The sequence below is a fragment of the Ammospiza nelsoni genome, chromosome 1 (genome assembly GCF_027579445.1).
Source record: "Ammospiza nelsoni isolate bAmmNel1 chromosome 1, bAmmNel1.pri, whole genome shotgun sequence".
Classification (NCBI taxonomy): domain Eukaryota; kingdom Metazoa; phylum Chordata; class Aves; order Passeriformes; family Passerellidae; genus Ammospiza; species Ammospiza nelsoni.
In genome coordinates this window covers 93,114,646-93,131,434 of record NC_080633.1, presented here as the reverse complement: position 1 = coordinate 93,131,434, position 16,789 = coordinate 93,114,646, and the positions used below count along the sequence as shown (strand labels likewise).

Below are 16,789 nucleotides of genomic sequence, written 5' to 3'. Positions count from 1 at the left end.
TTACTGGAACTTTAAAGCTTATCTGATACATCTCAGGGACATCAGGGACACTGAGTATCACAAGAAAACAAACAACACACAAAGTTTTTTCAAAGGAGGCTGCGGCCAGGTGAGGGGCGGCCTCTTTGAACAAGGCAAAGTTTTTTCAGCCCTTTTGAAGAAAGAGGACCCCTCACACTCCCAGACTGCTTGGAACAACTTTTCCAAAACCTTTAACAAACCTACTAAAAAGCATGATTCATTGGCTTGATTCATGTAACTAGGCATCTTACAACACAGGATCACGGCTGATAAAATGACACTGAATAATTACACAGATAACATTGCATTTAATTTTATTTTTTTTTAAAAAAACAAACCTATGAACTGTATTCTTCTTAAAGTTTTATGTATTCTATTATTTTAAACCACATTCGAAATGGGTTTAAATGAGCCATACACAAAGAAACAGCAGACAAAATACAGAGAAGTTGCAGATCAATAGTTGCAGCTATTTCCTGCTAGTTTTCTTTTTTGTTGGCAAACATAATTCTTATTGATGCATATTTAACTTGTATTGATCAACTGTGCCATGAAGAAAGAAAAACTCACTGACTTCCGCCCACTTCTTCAAATTTGTAGTTGTCTATTTAATGGACACATCCATGGTGTCCTGGAACAGCACATGCTCCTTGGTTTTGCTCATTAGTCTGTACGTAAAACAACAGTGAAAACCGATCTAGCACATAAGCAATATTGTTTTAATACACAGATGACTGAAAAGTATGAGGTTCCTAACTTCTCTCATATAGTCTTTTAGCATGCTATTGCCATCTATATATAAACATTTCAGAAGTGTTTTTTCAAACCCTACCAACGACATGTGTTTTCCAACCCTGAAATGACAGCAAGTTCATACCATTTTACCCAGAGCTTACCCAGCTAGAAGTGTACATTTCAAAGGGATAATGAATACTTGTACTGTTCATTACAGAAGTGCCCTCACATTCCTAACCAGTTCATCCATTCATTAGCAGCTATATTACTCAGTATACTTCCTTGGACTTCTAGAGTTCTATCTACCATTACCTCCAATTATTCTTTAGTTTTCTGGCCCATCTTATTCTTCCAAATGTTTAAAATAGATTGACTAAAATCCTTAGTATCTTAAGAGAAAAATCCTACTAAAATTCATTTCATTCACACAAGTCCCCCTTAGTTCTTCAAGTCACTTATATTATGAAAGGTCCAGAATCTGACCCAATATATCTCTGGAAAAGTAAGAATGAATCACCACAGCAGACTGGTTCCTCTTTCTTTAAAAAAAAAAAAAAAAAAAAAAAAAAAAAAAGAACTATAGGGCAAGCAAGTTATCTCCACAAAACACACACATCAATGATTGCATTTGTGTACTGGCAAAGCTGGAAGGTGGCTTAGGTCATGCATGTAATGCCAGCCTAAAAAAAGCCTAAGAAAAAAAAATGCTGTAGTCTGTCAACTAAAGATCACAGAATCAATGAGGCTGGAAAGGGCCTCTGAGATAATCGAGCTCAACCTATGACCCAACACCGCCGCGTCAACTAGAGCACGGCACTAAGTGCCACATCCAGTCATTCCTGAACATCTCCAGGGACGGTGACTCCACCACCTCCGCGGGCAGCCCACTCCAGTGTCTAATGGCCCTTGCTGCGGAGAGATTCCTCCTCACGTCCCACCTACACCTCCCCTGGCGCAGCTGAGGACCACCGCGTCCTCCCGCCCTGGCAGAGGAGGCCGCGCCCCCTCCTGCCCACAGCCTCTTTCAGGGGGCTGCAGAGCCGCCCCCGTTACGGCCGTTTCCGCCGGCTCCGGCACCCCCAGAGCCGGGCCCAGGCCGCGCCGCCCGCCCGGACACTGCCCCGGGCCCGGGCCCTGCCGCGGCCCCACCCCGTGCGCGCAGCCTATCGGCCTCGGCCACACCGCCGGGCCCCGCCGCCGGGGCCGCTCCCTCCCTCCCGGCCTCCCTCCCGGCCTCTCTCCCTCCTTGCCGGCCGCCGGCACCTGCTGGGCGGGGGAGGGGAGCGAGAGAGGAGCCCCGAGCGGGGCCCGCCGGCCACCCCAGCGCCGCCCTGCCCGAGCCGGCGCGGGGAAGGGAAGGGCAGCGGGGGCCGGCGGCTTTTACCAGGAGGAGCAGGAGGCAGCCAGGGTCAGGCAGGAGCGGGAAGATGGCGGGTCTCATGGTAGATCGGGCGGCGGGGAGGGGAGAAGCGCGGCTCCCACTCTCCGCGGCGGCGGCAGCGGCGGCTCCTGCACTTCCCCCGTCGCCAGGAAGCACCCGGGCAAGTTCCACCGCGGGGCCCGCGCTCCGCCGCGCGCTCCCGGGGCACGCCGGGAAGCGTAGTTCCGGGAAGGGGAGGGCACGGAGCAGGAGGAGGAGGAAGGAAAGGGGAGAGAGAGAGAGGGAGAGCGGGAGAGGAGGCGTGGAACCCAGAGCGCACCGGGGCTGCCCGCGGGGCGGCGCCTGGAGGCGGCGGCGCGATGAGGAGAAGGGCGGGGTGGAGGTGAGTTACGGGGCGCAGCTGCAGCGCCGGGCTGGGGAGAAGGGAGGGGAGGAAGGAAGGCGAGAGGGAGGCGGCCTGGGCGAGGCAGGGTTAACCCTTCCCGCCGTGGTGGCGCGGCTGTCCCGGGGCACCGCACCCTCTTCCGCTCTGGATCCGTGCCAGCCGTGGGGGCTCCGTGCCAGCCCCCAGCAGCTGCCCGCGTTTCCTTTCGATCCCGCCTTGTGCCTTCAGCCCGGGCTGGGTACGCGGGTTTGGCGTGGGGAACAGGAGAAGGGGAGCTCAGGAACTGTGCGCCTTGGGGGCTTCGTGTCCTCGGAGTTTGGGAGGAAACTTTGTGCTTGGAAGCCTGTGTGTGACGGGGCTGGGCGGGTTGGGAAACTTCAGCTCGCGTGGAGCGTCATCGTTGATGTTTATTCCTTGGCGCTTCCACAGATTTGGGCTTTCTGTCGCTTCCTCAGCTGTAAATGCTGAAAATGAAGAACACCCGAAGTTCAGGGCTCGGCTTTCTTCCAGTAAAACTTTGGACCTTGCAGAATACGTACACGCTCTGAGACCTTGCAGAGCTGTCTCAAAAAGATGACAGAAGGCTGCGCTTTGCGTTTGTCACATTTCCAGTATGCACACGTGTGTAAGGAGGGGGGCGGGTGTAACACCATTTAGAAGAAAATCCTTCACATCGGCCTTTTTCAAGTTAGGGCTCGCTTGGTTTTAAAGAAAGCCTGACAGGCTCAGACTTTGTGTGGCCCTGCAAAGATCTCGTGGCCTATCAGTTTCATAAGCTGCAAACACTCACACACGTAGATATACATACAAGTCATGTATCTCTTATTGTCTGAAATTGAAACTTGGCTTTTATCTCTTCTGCTATGACTACCTTAAGAACTTGTGCTCTTTGATCTGTAGAACATCTTGTGCACTAACTCACATTTGGAAAATCTTTGATATTTTTTCAAAGCTGTCTTCACTTGGAAACTATCAATAAAATTTGATAGCATGGTCGTGCTATCATGTTTAAATTTTAACAACCTCATGTTTTGCTGAGTGGAAATGTGATGTAATTCTTGCTGTGTTATGCAAAGTAGACAAAATATTGTGCTTGGTATAAAATTTCACCTTGAAGAGGCCTTGGTGTCCATGTGAGTGTTCCTTCATTTTAAGTGACTTGAGATGGCTAATATTTTTCTACATGTTAGCTTAAAGAAGAAAAGTGAATTATTTACTTGATTCCAAGAATATGATGCATATTACAGATATTGCCAATTATGTAGCATTTTATAAGCAGACCCTTTACTTATTTCATGGGTTTTTTATTGACTATGTCTCATTTTTTTTGTTAATGAGGATCTTTATCAAGCAAGTCTTCCAAACAGCAGCCTGTTTGTTATATATTATATATATAATCTGTTTGTTATATATATGAGAAAAATACCTGAGGAATGTTACAAGCTTTCCTTTTCAAGTCCCTCTTAATATTTCAGAACTTCTCTGATGCAGAATTAGCCCATTCAATGGAATCATAACACTTCACTAAGAATTGCTGTAGAGGCAATGGATTGCTTCTCTCACCTGTATAATTACTAACACTTTATGCAGAACTGTTGCTTTCATCGGGAAACTATTAACATTTTTTCATTATTAATTCTCTTCTGTATGCAGTCAGTTTTATGGAAAAATTATTGTTGATGTTATTGGGATGTTTCTGGTGCTTCACTGAGTTCTTTGCTATTTGCTGAATTTTGTGCTGCTGCCCCTAGATTTCTTTTATTTTAGTTTATTTGTTGAGAGGTAAAACGTGAAGGAAATGGAGGGACTAGATGGTGAGATCCCCTGAGAAAATGCTTGTGGAGGTGCTGGGGTCCATCAGTACTGGTCACTTCTTGAGCATCACCTCCTAAGAGCACAGGGGCTGGCAATTCCAAAATGTCAGAGGTCAAACACACGAGGTAGAAAGCTGGCTTGGCTTACCAGGCATCTTCTTTTGGAGCTAATGGAAAAAAACCAAGGTGTATGCCCAGTAGAAGTAAGGTCAGTTGATGGAATCTCTTTGCATTTCAGTAAAGCTTTCAGTACTGTCTCTCATTATCCTCCTGGACAAAATGTCCAATACACAACTGGATAAACAGGTCATGTGATGGGTGAGAGACTGGCTCATGGGTTGGGCACAAAGGGTTACAGTGAATGGGGTGACATCAGACTGGGACCTGTCACTAGTGGGGCTCTGCAGGGCTCCATCCTCAGCCCTGTGATTTTCAATTTCTTCATTATTGACTTGGATGTGCAACTAGAAGGGATGCTAAACAAGTTTGCAAATTATACAAAATTGGGAGGAGCTATTATCTCCCTCTAGGGCAAAGAGGCTCTGTAGAGAGAGCTCAACAAGTCAGGGGCCTGGGCAATCACCAACTGTGTGAGGTTTAACGAGGCAAAGTGCTGGATTCTGCACCTGAGTGCTTGGACAGACTGAGAGTGAGATGCTGGAAAGCAGTGCCGTGGAAAGGGACCTGGTCAATGGGAAGTTGAACCTGAGTCAGCAATGCCCTGGCAGCCAGGAGGGCCAGGGGTGTCCTGCGGGGCATCAGGCACAGCATCACCAGCCAGGAAAGGGAGGGGATTGTCCTGCTCTGCTCTGAGCTGGGGCAGCCTCACCTCCAGTGCTGGGGACAGTTCTGGGTGCCACCATATAAGAAGGATATTAAACCATTAGAGAGTGTCCAGAGGAAGACGATGAAGATGATGAGGTCCCTTGGTCTGTTCAGCCTGGAGAAGAGGGGACTGAGGGGAGACCTCATTGCACTCACAACTTCCTTGTGGGGGGGACAAGGGCAGACACTCATGTCTTCTCTGTGATCATCAGTGACAGGACCGAATGGAATGGCTTGGAGTTGTGTCAGGGGAAGTCTAGGTTGGATATTAGGAAAGGGTTCTTCACCCAGAGCATGCTTGGGCACTGGAACAGTCTCTCCATGCAAGTAGTCACAGCACCAGCCTGACGGAGTTCAAAAAGTGTTTAGACAGCGCTCTGGGGCAACTCTTGGGCATGTTCAGTGCAGGGCTAGAAGTGTCCATTGTTCAGTGGTCCCAGTGTATCCATTCCAGTTCAGGGTATTTTGTGATTCTGTATGGAGGACTATAATAAGTTGATACTTGATAACAAACTTTATTGAAAGTTAAACTTTGAATTAACGCATGCATGGCAACTGTTCTGAAGAACAGTCTGTTTGATTTGCACAGAAACACTTTACAGACTTTGACAAAGCTTATGGACTGAAGTTTGTGTTTAAGGCAATGAAACTACAATATATAGGTATATATTTCTTAATGCAGGCTATTTTTCTGGTGAATTTTGGCTAGAGGTAGATTTAATTCACTGGTAAAACCTGTGTTTTTTCTTTTCTGTTTTTAACAGAAGTTTATTCTCTTTAGCATTGTTTGAATAATGTTAATGACTCATCGTGAAAATAATTCTATTGTTAATGTGGTTTTGGGTTTTTTTCTAGAACTGAATATCTACAAAAAATGTTGGTGGCACAGATGTGACCTACAGTAATACCTTGAAAGAGTATGAATATTTCAGCAAACTGCCTCTTCAGTGGTTCCTCGTTAGCGTCTGAAGTGCATGCTGCTGCTGTTAATGGAGATAAGAGTACCCTCCAAAAGCTAATAGCAGGTAAATGTTTTCACTGTAGATGCATTTGGATTACTTCAGAACTGAAGCTTTTTGGTTTCAACTTACAGCTCTGATCTTTAAGATACTTTTGATGTCTTGGTTATATGTGCTTCTAGAATAAATGTTGCCCTGAAAATATGACTGATTTTTCTTACTTTTTATTACCTGTTGCTTTTGATTGGTACTTCTTTGTGAAGTAAAATAGAAAATTGGTTAGTGATAGAATTCCTTTCAGGGAATTTGAAGTTCTGAAGAAGTGCTTTGTGCTGAAATACTTCAGCTGCAAATCCTTAATTTTTTTAATTGCTTTTTGGGAAATTTGATAAATATGTTTCTACAGATAATTTATTATTGTTTCTGAAGTCTTGTCACTGTGTAGTATGTGTTAACAAAATGAGCCCAGCCTTATTTATTACTTTGATTCTCATAGACTGACAGTGTTTCTCAAAAGAAATTAAAAGTAATGAGAGTGTCTAGTCCTGTTGAATCTGAAGTAAAAAAAATGCACATCCATTAAAAAGCTCAGTATTTTGCCTTCCCTTACTCTTCAGGAATGGTATGGCATTCCAGGTTAATAATTTTTAAAAGCAGTATATATTCTATGTTCCAAAACCAGTCTTGCATATATTTGGAAGGCTGCCATATTATAGGTGAAGACTTGGATTTTTCAGAGCTTCTGATTAAATGCAATTCCAGGTGATACTGAAGGAGCTCTATTTGCTCAGTGTCTTTTGGAAAATCCTATTCCCAGAGTTTAGCATGGGTTGAAGGACTGTGAAATAGTAAGAAGCACAGGCTGTATTTATGACACTTACTGTCATTTTAATGTGTGTGAAGGATTTAATGATAACAGCATGAAACCAGCAATCAGATTTCTTTACCTATCTTCTGCTGACCTCTGTTGAAGGCAAGGTGAAGACTTGTTTGGATGTATTGTCCAAGCTGCACAGAAAGCAGTAAGGGGCTCTTCTTTACAAGGTGTATCCAATTTTCTCAAAACATAACTAGAACTCATTTGATTCCAACAGGATCACACCTGAGGGAACTGACTTTATAGAAGCTGCACTTGTTGAAACAGTTATTTTTTTGTTGGGCCTTCAACTTTGTCATGTGATGGTTCAAACATATACTGTTTGCATTTAATGCTATCTGTTTGCTCTTTTTAAAAACATTTTATAAACAGCAGATGATATGGAGATACTTCTAGAAAACTGTGAGATTCAACTACAAAGCAGCTTTAAATATCCAAGTTTCTAAAAAACCCTTCTGCCTGCATGTGGAGGTGAAAAAAGTGTGGGCTTTCAAATTCTGAAGAAGCAACAAAGAGTGTTTGCTAACTTCGGTGTGTTTTTGTTAAACTCAGCGCCAAAAGACATATTTTTGGAAACATGAAAGAAATATTATTTCTTGTTGCTGGCACATCTTGTCAAACATACCACAAAACAGCCATTAGAACCAGATAAGGAAAATGCTCTTCTTTCAATGATGATCATGCAGCAAGAAGATAAAAATGCTGTTTTACTTTTGCATGGGAGGGAAAACTGCACAATCTTTGTAGCATTTGCTGTACTAGCAAAATTTGGCTTTTCTGCTTTGCCGTGTTTTGACAGGATATGACACAGACCTTACTTTTCCCAGAACTGGACCAAAAAGAAAAAAAAAAACCAACCCAAAACTTCACGTATTGCCTAGCAGAAGAAGAATGCATTAAAGTAATATTTTTAGCTGTTTACCAGTCACTGTTTAAAATATAACTTGATGCCAGAAGCAAATTGAGCAATTGGTGCTTTTCACTGAATTTCATGACTGAACTCAGCAGCAGCAGCTAATTCAGGACAGTACTCCAGTGTTATGTCTGCTGGATTGCTTAAAAACACCTCTCTAATACAGCCAAGCTCTGCATCTTGGATACATAGCTAGAGGTGGATGCAGCAATGGACAGTCCTGACTTTCTCCTCCTTTCAGGGAGGACCCTTTATTCCCTAAATTCATTATTGCTTTCCTCTTCATGCTTTCCCTGTTCAGTTATTAACATAGGAGGGGCATAGAGGCTGGCCAAACGGTCTCTTGGAGCAGCCCTTCAAACCTCTCTGGTGATTTTTCCTTCTGCCATCTGTAGCTTGGTGGAGTGTGTGTGGCTGTATACAAACATAGATGCTTTATTTGCGTATAATTAGAGTATGGATGAATTTTAAAGGACCAGGTGTTTGAAATAATACAGTGTGTTCTGGATAATGTGTTCCTTTTGACGCCCTGTGCCAGAAAGAGGCACAGACAGAATCAAAGGTAGGTAGAAAATTTATTTAGAGAAAGGAGGCTTTGTAACAAAGTATCTCTCTATGTTAACTGCTGCTAATGCTTAATCACAGGACTTCCTAAAAAGCTTGTGGGTTAAATGCCATAGAGTGCATCCCAATTGTATAATCAGTGTTCTAACAGAAACGTGCTAGTTGTTTGCATTGCATGAGTTGTCCTGTGCTGTATCACATTGTTTTAGAATTGTACGTTCTTGGGCTTTGGGGAATGCTCACAGTATTTTCTTTCCTGTGTTTTACACAACACTGAACATGTCTTTAATTAACAATTCTTCAGTGTTAAAATCCATCTGTATGATTTTGATCCTAGGGAAAAAGCGAACAAAAGTTAATTTTGTATTTGGAGGATCATTTTCCATTTTATGCTTTGGGAAGAGGCATCTAATTGTTTTAATTGTTTAAAAGAAGAAAATAATGATTATAATAATCATTATACTGAAGTGTCTGTTCAGTCCAGCTCCTCATTCTAAAGCCCTTATCATGCATTGCTTGCATCCAAATGCTTCTAAATCTCTGATGTGATGTTTCACTGTTAATTTTAACTGAACCATGGGCTACAAATATGCAGTGTGTGCTATTTGATCCTACTCTCTACTTCTCTCTTGCCTGTTCTACATTGTGGGAGGTAGGATAAACCTGAGATACTGCAGCAGGCAAGATTCTTGCAAGTGACAAGAAATGGTCTGTCTTTTAATAATTAGGGAGAGTTCACACCCTCCTGCTGCCCTTTCTCCTTTTCTGGTTTGAAAAATGCATAGAAATGTTAAGAGTCTGATATGACTGTTTGCATGGAGTGTGAGGAAATGATGAAGTACAGCTATGAGAATTAAATTTTGGACTTGGGCCCTGGATTCTGTTGTGATCATGATCTCTGTTGTCAATAAGCTTATGGAATGCATATTCTGGTGGGCTGAGGACTTTTATTCTAAAAGGGAATGGATCTAAAATTTCTTTATTAGGCAGGTATGTGAAGAGAATTTATTTTTGCCAAAGCACATTTTAGGTACCCTATGTACCTAAATATGAATGTTTTGAAGGCTACCTGTGCTTTCTTGATTGCAGAAATGGTAAGTTGCTGCAGCTGTGAGGTTCACAAGGTCCTGTGGCTAGTGACTTTCATCAGCTTAATCTCCCCTTAGCACCTGATGGTGATATAGTAGCTCCTAGCCCTTGTCCTCTCTCTTAGCCTGAGCACAAGACACCCTTTTAGGGAAATGCTCATAGGATTTTAATCATTCTAGGGGCCCTGGTAAACAACAGAAGAAAACCTGCTGCTAGCTGAAGATTGTTCCTTTACCTTCAAAAATAGTGCAGGAGCTTCAGGCAGATTACTAGCATCAAGTTTTGAGGCTCTTGCTCATTTTTCCCTCAGACTGTATGCAGTCATGGAAACTCCTTGTCATCAGCTACATCACTTTTTGGGAACTGAAAATGAACATAGATATCTGTTGCTCTGCTTAGTTATGTGGCATTTGAGCTTTAGACCATTTTTGCTTGTGGTTAGCCTCTAAATCTTTTGTATGTATGTATATATATATATATCCTCTGACATTCTGTAACAGAAGGGGAACTGGAATTTGAGAGAAAGGTGCTGGTTTTGGACACTGCTGATTTAAGAATCAACATTATCTGAGCATAAGCCCATGTGCTTGTGTCTTATTGGAAGAAATGAATGTTTATGAATTTCTCTTAATATATTTGTTCAAGTCCCATCAGCTTCAAGCAATTTAAGACACTGTTGAGGTTATGTTAACACTTAGCAGTGAAATGTAGTGATTGGTCATTAAGTAAAAACAATTCACATGAAACCAATCAAACTAACACCTGTTGGATAAACCATCTCCAAACCACATTCCAAAGCAGCAAAACACAGGAGAAGCAAATTAGATAATATTGGTTTCCTTTTTCTCTGAGGCTTCTAAGCTTCTGAGGAGAAGAATCCTGGGCAAGGGGATTTTTCAGAAAATATGATGGTGACACCAGTAGAAGACTTCTTGTGGGATTTTTTGGGGATTGTTTGTTTGTTGTTTTGATTTTTTAGTCAACTGCTAGTGGCATCAAGATTAGTTGTAAAACCAGTGGGTTGTCAAGGTGAAGTCAGAGAAAACAAGTCCACAGGTGAAGAAAAAAAAGAATTTTTCTATATCTGCATCACAGAAAAGTTTGGAAATGTTCTTAAACTTTTTGCAGAGCAAAAAGACTTTTCTCAATGCAAATCACACTTTCAAGGCAAAAAAAAGTGTTACATAGTGAATCATGTGATTGACATGGTAATCACTCTACAGTTTTAAAGGAACTAAAAAATGTACTGAGTGAGTAAATTATTTCTCTAACTGGCAAGATCCTACTTGACAGTGTTTTTTGTAAGTGGCTTGATTGGTACGGAATGAATTTTAATTCTTTATATTCCCCTTGATTCATATTTAATCTCCTTGATTCTTCTTCTGGGTGAATCAATAGAAATTATAATTAAGAATAAAATTACTGGATATGTAGATAAGTGTAGTATGATGAGGGAGAGCAAAGACTCTGTAAAGAAGCAGCATACCTCTGCTGGAGTGCTTTTGAGGCATCAACAGTCAGGTGGACAAAGGAATAATTAAAAAGCAAAACTAACTTGCCTGTAAAATTCAATGTTCCTTGGGTAACTGTAGACAATGGTTCTCCTTTGGAGATCTGGAGAGTCTGGATGTGTGAGATAGTTGACAGCCATGAAGTTAAAGGTGCTTGCCTTTATGTGGTGGCATCATAGAAATACGAAACTTTATAGTGAAATGGCTTTGTTTGGAGGGTTTTTTGGACTGTGAGTAGGAATAGTGTTTTGACTTTTTTTAACAGGATCTGAGATTATTGCCTTATTAACCTTATCAATTCAATAAAGCTTGAGAACTATTTTAGTAGTGTCCATATTGTAAGGCACCCTGAAGTAAATGATGGTATTGATGTAATATTGATGTTTATGCTTTTAAAATAAACATTACTGTGAGTAGGCTTCAAAGTTTGTTTTAGCTACAGTGTTTACAGGTTTCAGGAGGTCTATTTGGCTTCTGTGTTGTTGATATTTTTTAAACTAATCTGTGCAGCTGGGATTGATATAACTATTTGAAAATTATTTATAGTTATGCCACTGCAGAATCTTACTGGTGGAAGGTGTATTCATGAAACTAATGTTTTCTGAATGTCCTTTTTTTCTGCAAATGTATTTTGAAATATTCTGTAACTGCCAAGTAAAAGTAGGACAGAATGTAATGATTTTGAGTTTATCACGTACTCCAGTTTTTGTTCAGCCTAGTCACATTATAATGAGATACCTACTGTTCATATTATAGTAAGATGACTTTTTAATTAAAAAGTACTGCTTTTAGCTAGATACTGATATACTTCACTGGTTTAAATGGGTGCTTTGTTTTGGTTTTTTCAGGAAACTCTGAGCTGAAAGATAAAGAGGACCAGTTTGGAAGAACTCCCCTTATGTACTGTGTGCTGGCTGACAGGCTGGACTGTGCAGAGGCGTTGCTGAAGGCTGGAGCTGATGTTAACAGAGCGGATCGCAGCCGAAGGACTGCTCTCCATCTTGCTGCACAAAAGGTAATTTCTGTGAAGAGCTCATGAAGTCAGGGCTTTCACCACAGCTGGGAGGTGGACTGACCCTGGCTGGGCACCAGGCACTCACCAAAGCTGCTCTATCACTCCTCAGCTGGACAGCAAAGAGAAAGTATAACAAAAGGCTCATGGGCTGAAATGAGAGCAGGGAGAGATCCCTCACCAGCTCCTGTCATGGGCAAAACAGGCTCAACTTAGGGAAATTGGTTTAATTTATTACCAGTCAAATCAGAGTAGCATAATGAGAAATAAACCTTAAAATCATCTTTTCCACACCCTTCTTCCCGGGCTTAACTCCTGAATTCTCTACCTTACCCAGCAGCCAGTGGTGCAGGAGAATGCTGTCAGTTCATTACTGTCTGTTTTTGTCCTCTACAATCTGTCCAGTTACATTGTCCCCCTGAAGAAGTGCTAGAGGAAGTCTACAACAATAAAGTAAAAGGCAATTGAAAGTATAACTTGAGAGCTGCAAGAAATTTTGAGTGTGGTTTAGGCCTGGAGGAAGTATCCACGGTCTTCCACAGGAGACTAAGCAGGCTGCTCATGGGGGAGGAAAGAAAAAAGGGAGTGGCTTTGGCTGCTAACCAAGACATTTGAGTTCATAAACTGTGAAAAAGACCCCACAGAGAAGATTAGAAATTCAAACTGAAACAAAGAGCTTTTTATTACTATTTAAGTTTTTATAGTATGTTTAAAACCATAACTGCTCAAAAATTACCATTTTTTTGTGGGTGTTACTGTCTTTTGGTACCATTTAGAGCACCTGCTATGATTTCCATAGCAAACCATTTCCATACATATCTTGTCACCTGTTCGTAATTGTTCACATATTTCAGATGTTGTAATACAATCTGCATTTTTTTATAATTTTATTTTAATTAGGTTTATGTAAAGGCAGCTATAGTATAGGCATGATATTCAGTAAGGAGCAGTTAGATAGAAAACCATTTTGGGAAGACTATAATAAGGTGATATTCTCCAGGTACATTTGCATAGAAGTCCACAGGAACTCAGGAACTTTGTGGTCTGTGTTACTGCATCCCTTACAGGGAATGAAAGTGTTGTAGGTTGTAGTTGACTTGAAATAGGTCAATTCATCTGCTTGGTTGCATACCATTACACTCTGAGGACAATAATTCAGTCATCATCATAACCTTGTTTCCAGGATTAATTCTGTATTTCGAAGGGACCAACCAGCTTACTTGTGTGTTGTTGTTTCAAAGATAGGAATTTCATAAAAGCAGCAATGTCAGAGACTTAAAAAATTGCTGGGACATACTTTACTGTATTCATGCAGACATTCAGCTTTTATGATGTGATAGACACGTGAACATTTTAACTATATTAAAAACTTCAGTTTACAAATTATGTTTTCCCCAGATTTTAAAAATACATTTTAGCATATTAAACCATACAAATTCTTGTCTAAATCTTTGTCTGAATGTTCGTGTTGTGGACGTTTGTATTGTAGCAATTCAAGGCAAGAGAGATTTTGCCTTGGCTAATATCCTCTAACTGCATGTTATCCTCTAACTCCATTTCCTTATGCCTCGCTTCAGTCCTGAAAGTGCAGATTGTAACATGGGATACTTGGACCATCTTAGATGGACTTTCAGCTGACAGTACAAATGAAGAGGAAGGTAAAACAGCATGAGATAAAGATTGTAGCAGTAGATTTTATGTAGTCACATAATTACTGTATAAGGTGCTAGATAGATGTGATGCACTCCCTAACAAAAAGGGTCAGGAAGCAGCCCTTGCAAATGCTTTTTATTTGCCTCACTTAGCTGTCCTCTAAAATTCCCTTCTGTGTTTTCTGAATAGTTACTTGTTATTGATGTCAGCTTATGAAATTAACATTTCATGTGTGTGAAATTTTGCCTGTAGTCTTTCCATATTAACATTTTTAGATCTACATTTCTGTTGTGTCTTCTGAAAAATACATAAAATTAAAATTCAGAACAACCTAATGTTTCATGCAGTTTTGGCTGTTTAAATAATGTTTTGCATTCTGCTTAAATCTTGCTGATACTTTTGGTTTATATTCCAATTTTTTTCTCCAAATGTAAAATTTCTCAGTACAGCTGACTTTGAGATAGAAAAATAAACATGCTATGACATCATCCATTTCCAAAGTTGTTTTGTCCTTGTTGGTTAATCATGAATATACATATTTACCAGGGCCACCGTATGGTCTTTGTTGTGCTCAAGCTTGTGAGTCAGTAGCTGTCCTGTGCTTCATCAAAACCAGGTTGACATGACTTCATAAATCCCCATTAATTGGTAGTCACAGGTGCAAGCTGTTTAGAAGGGCAGTGCTTGGAAATTCAGATTCCTAAATTGTATATGTGTTGCATCCTAATTTTCCTTTTCTTAGGAAAGAGAAGCTAGGTTACAGACCTTTACATGCAACCAGTGAAGAGGTAGGAAAGAAAAGACACCTCTTTCTACACTGATGCTAACTAAAGCAGATGGAGGTAAAATTAAGGAAGGTTTCCTGAGTCAGAACCTTCTTCTCTAAGTACCAGGATTACTTTTGCCATTCTTTGCTGTCTCTTTGGAGGGCTTTTGGGACACCTTGCTCATCAGATCACAGCAGACAGGCATTCTGAGGGCTAGAGTTTGTTTGCAAACTCTATATATTTCTAATATTTGAGACTCCTTAGGTCATCATTCTACAGGCTGCCTTTATGTGTCCCTTTGCACTTTTTCCTCTGAAAAAGTCTTGCCACTGATTTCGCAAAAAGTGGTCTCTTCTGCCTTTCTTTGGGAACCTCAGAATTGTCTCAGAGGCAAAGAGTTTGTGAGAAAATGCTCTTCTAATGCCAAACAGAAGCAATGATTCGAGTGTTGTGAACTGAAGAGACCCGAATGTCTTAATTTGTGTGTTTTCAAGATGGTGTCTCTCCCATTAGTAATCCTGGTTATCATAAAAACAATTGGTTTTGTTCTCTGCAGGATGAGGTGAGACTGCCCCCATTTTTCTGTCTGGAGATTTCACTGTAAGAGAACTGCCAGTTCATGCCTTTCAGTCTTAGTAAAATTGCTTGTGGGTTTTTAAATCCCTATAATAGAGCAAATATTCAGAAATGTGGCATTGACCTGAATTCAGTCATAAATCATCAGAATTAGGTAAAATGGATTAGGACTTCAGTTGCTTTTCTTTTCAAGGATGGATTTCTGGTTGGTAGGACTTGAACAACTGTAACACATCATTCCATTAGCACTTGTAAAATTAGCTTCTGGCTCAACCCGTGTGAGTTGCAAACCTGGCTGTGCTGGGTGAGTGTGTGTGTGCATACACCTGTGTACATATCAGCTCTACATTGTTTTATTCTTAACATCCACCTCTCTGCAAGTTTTATGCTTCCATCATGTTTGTCATTATTGTTACATAAGGAGTTCATTCTGTAAAAGCGTTTCTTCCAGTCCTTCAAAATGCCAACAATCACATCTAGTGTTCAAAATGCAGATTGTTATTTGTTGTTAGTACAAACTTCTTCTGAATTTATAGGTAAAGATTTTGGCATTATCCATATGGTCATATAAAACATTATCTGATGGATAGTTTAACAATAGTTCCTTAATCCGTTTTCTGTTCTCTAAGTCCTTCTGAAGTAGTTACTTTGTTACTTGCAGTTGTGTAATTGATCTCCCAATATTGTGGTGCACTCCAAGTGCCTTTGCTTTGTTTCACAAATGTCCTAGAAGACATCTTTCAGAGCCATGGTTTGTTGAAATAGCTCTATTTTGATTTGGGTGTCAAAAAGCAGTACCAAAATTTTTGCACTTGCTATGAAAGCAGCTCACAATCTCTAGCAAAACTATTTCTGATAGCATACCTAGGCAGGCTGGCCAGTGCTTTTGCATGTTCTTTCTGCTCCAAGGGTTTCAACACAGGTAAGAAGTGATCTGAGGTACTAGACAGGTACCTCTGTCTAGTGCTGTTTTAATAACCAGGCAGTATTTACCAGTCAGTGAGGAAACTCATGTCTCAGAGCTCAGAGCTGCTGTGTCATCCTGGTCTTGCCATGCTTCATTCAAATGGTTTTTGTCACTGGACCGTGTCTACAAAGCAATAGTTTGGTGAAAAGCTGTCAGGTTCTCATCTCAACATCTGTTCTCATGTCAACAGAAGATTCTTATAATCTCTCTGTCTCAGATTTCACTAGAGACGTTCTGGACTATTTGCAAGAAGTAAGGCTTTGGATATCCACTTTCTACCCTTGTCACCTTTCTAAGACTAAGCATTCTCACACCTTTCTTTGCAAAAAGTTCCTGAAATTAATAAGGCATGGTCAGAAATTTTGGCTGTTCTATTAGAAACAGTAATGCTTTTTGAAAAACACCTGTGGTTATATATTGAAATTATTACCTTCGATGAGTGGGTGCTTCATGCTAATAATTATGTTCTTAATGGTTAGTCCTCTGTTTAGTGATAGGCATCCTTTGTATTACAGCTTTTAAGTTTTATACATCTGTTGGTCTGAGAAAGATTTTTGGCTTGAATAAAGAGATAGTTTCTGTGTGCTTAAATGTAACAAGTATATCTTCTTTCAATGGAAAATAATATAGTACAATGCAATGTGAGATGATGGGCTGAGAATAATATCATGAAACTAAAAATTTATATTGCAGATATCTACATATGAGCTAGTCATGTAGATGACTTAAAAGTAATGCAC

General features: G+C 40.8%; 2 protein-coding genes across 3 annotated transcripts in view; one reads left to right on the top strand and one right to left on the bottom strand.

Annotated features, from left to right (window-relative positions):
- ERP44 (endoplasmic reticulum protein 44) overlaps positions 1-2,411 on the bottom strand; it is a 47,561-nt gene extending 45,150 nt beyond the window's left edge. The window contains exon 1 of the mRNA XM_059471397.1: positions 2,141-2,411. Within this exon, the coding sequence (XP_059327380.1) occupies positions 2,141-2,197 (57 nt within the window). The 5' untranslated portion in view covers positions 2,198-2,411. The remainder of the gene's footprint in view (positions 1-2,140) is intronic.
- The window catches only part of INVS (inversin), an 83,243-nt gene continuing 68,864 nt past the window's right edge, over positions 2,411-16,789 (top strand). The window contains exons 1-4 of one of the 2 annotated variants that reach the window (XM_059471360.1): positions 2,681-2,760; positions 2,952-3,133; positions 6,017-6,186; positions 11,923-12,089. In XM_059471360.1, coding sequence (XP_059327343.1) covers positions 6,081-6,186; positions 11,923-12,089 — 273 coding nt within the window. In that variant the 5' untranslated portion in view covers positions 2,681-2,760; positions 2,952-3,133; positions 6,017-6,080. Of the gene's footprint in view, positions 2,520-2,680; positions 2,761-2,951; positions 3,134-6,016; positions 6,187-11,922; positions 12,090-16,789 lie in introns of those variants that run through there. The other variant, XM_059471367.1, reaches the window with a different exon arrangement.